At 48.3% G+C, this 1,717-nt stretch overlaps 1 protein-coding gene across 1 annotated transcript in view; it reads left to right on the plus strand.

The window, feature by feature from the left end:
- NUBP1 (nucleotide binding protein 1) overlaps nucleotides 1-991 on the plus strand; it is an 18,683-nt gene extending 17,692 nt beyond the window's left edge. The window contains exons 10-11 of the mRNA XM_015409903.1: nucleotides 583-666; nucleotides 850-991. Of these exons, the coding sequence (XP_015265389.1) occupies nucleotides 583-666; nucleotides 850-902 (137 nt within the window). The 3' untranslated portion in view covers nucleotides 903-991. The remainder of the gene's footprint in view (nucleotides 1-582; nucleotides 667-849) is intronic.
- Nucleotides 992-1,717: the final 726 nt, after the last annotated feature.

The raw sequence follows: 1,717 nt of genomic DNA on the forward strand, positions 1-1,717 counted from the left end.
AGCAGCCCCCCCCCCGTTGCCCCCCCCCCCCCAAGCACCAAGGATACAGAGCATCCCTTGCCCCAGACCGAGAGTTTCTATCTATACCTTGTGGCCAATAGCCACTGATGGACTTCTGCTCCATAGGCTTATCTAATTCCCTCTTGAAGCCGTCCATGCTTGTAGCCGGGAATTCCATGTGTTAATCACTCTTTGGGTGAAGAAGGACTTCCTTTTATCCATTCTAACCCGACCGCTCAGCAATTTCATGGAGTGCCCACGAGTTCTCGTACTGTGAGAAAGGGAGAAAAGCTCTTCTTTCTTGACCTGTTCTGTCCCATGCATAATCTTATAAACCTGGATCATGTCACCCCTCAGTTGTCGTTTCTCCAAGCTAAAGAGCCCTAAGCGCTTTAACCTTTCCTCATAGGGAAAGTGTTCCAACCCTTTTATCCTTCTAGTTGCCCTTTTCTGCACTTTTTACGAAAGCTCCTACCCTGCCACAAGTGGTGTTCGTCTTTATGGTGCTACTGGACTCTTGCTCTTTTTCTATTAGAACCGCTATTTCACTCTCTCCTTTGCACGGACTTCCTTTTCTCCCAGGAAAAAGCTGCGACATGGGACATTCATTCTTCTCCAAGATACCAAATTCCCCAGCTACTTTGTCCTACAGGGATATCATCCAAAGTAAGTTCGACAGTGAGGTGGGGTGGGTTCAGATCTCTGCTTCTTCACAGAGCTTCCCCGGGGGGGCGGGATTGTCCCTCTTGCTGAGATGGAGGGAGAGGGGCGTGCAGTCTGACTTCCTGCCTCCGACCACAAGGCATCTTGGAGCTCCGTTATGTTTTTCACCCTCTTGTTTTTCCCCAGGAATCCAAGACTACTGCAGACACAACCACCCCCAGGAAGACCGAAACCCGTAAAGAAACCAGCATAGGAGTGCCTACATAGGAATAATTCAAAGTCTTGTTTTGCAAATAAATGTTTTTTCAGGACCAAGTGTCAGTCTGACCTGGCAGGTTTGTTATTCTTCAGGGACAAAGTGTTCAAAGTTTTCTACACAGACACTGTCTTGTCACAAAGACCAAACTGGCTAGTCCAGTCTCTCTTTGTGTGCTCCATTGAAAAATATCATACAGGGATAAACGCCAGGAGGAACCAATTCAGACATTTGTATTTACAGTCTATAATGTGCCTGTCCAGAAAGCTTTGCCTGTTTTTCCAAGCAGCTGCAGTATACGTAACGCGTTTCTCCCGATTCGATAAACAGAAAGCCGGTTTTTTAAATCAAACTACACAAACCCCCAAAGGGAAGTCCTTGTGCATTTGTCCCTAGATTCAGTGTCAGTAAGTAGAATGACATTCTTGAGCACAAACAGTTGTGATTGGGGGGCAATTTCAGACCATGGGTTTGTCTGGAAGAAGGAGAGTTGGGTTTATACCCCGCCCTTCCCTCGGAGTCTCAGAGCGGCTTACAATCTCCTTTCCCTTCCCCTCCCCACAACAGACACCCTGTGAGGTAGGCGGGGGCTGAGAGCTCTGAGAGATCTGCTCTTGAGAGAAGTTGTGACTGACCCAAGGTTACACCAGCAGCTGCCTGTGGACGACTGGGGAATCAAACCCGGTTCTCCCAGATTAGACCCCATCGCTCCGAACCGCTACACCAAACTTCCAATCATAACTATTGATGTATCATGGAAAGATGGCTACATGCTGGGAGGGGCCCTGACTGCCTTTC

The sequence above is a fragment of the Gekko japonicus genome, unplaced genomic scaffold, assembly GCF_001447785.1.
Source record: "Gekko japonicus isolate JY-2015 unplaced genomic scaffold, Gekko_japonicus_V1.1 scaffold78, whole genome shotgun sequence".
Taxonomy (NCBI): domain Eukaryota; kingdom Metazoa; phylum Chordata; class Lepidosauria; order Squamata; family Gekkonidae; genus Gekko; species Gekko japonicus.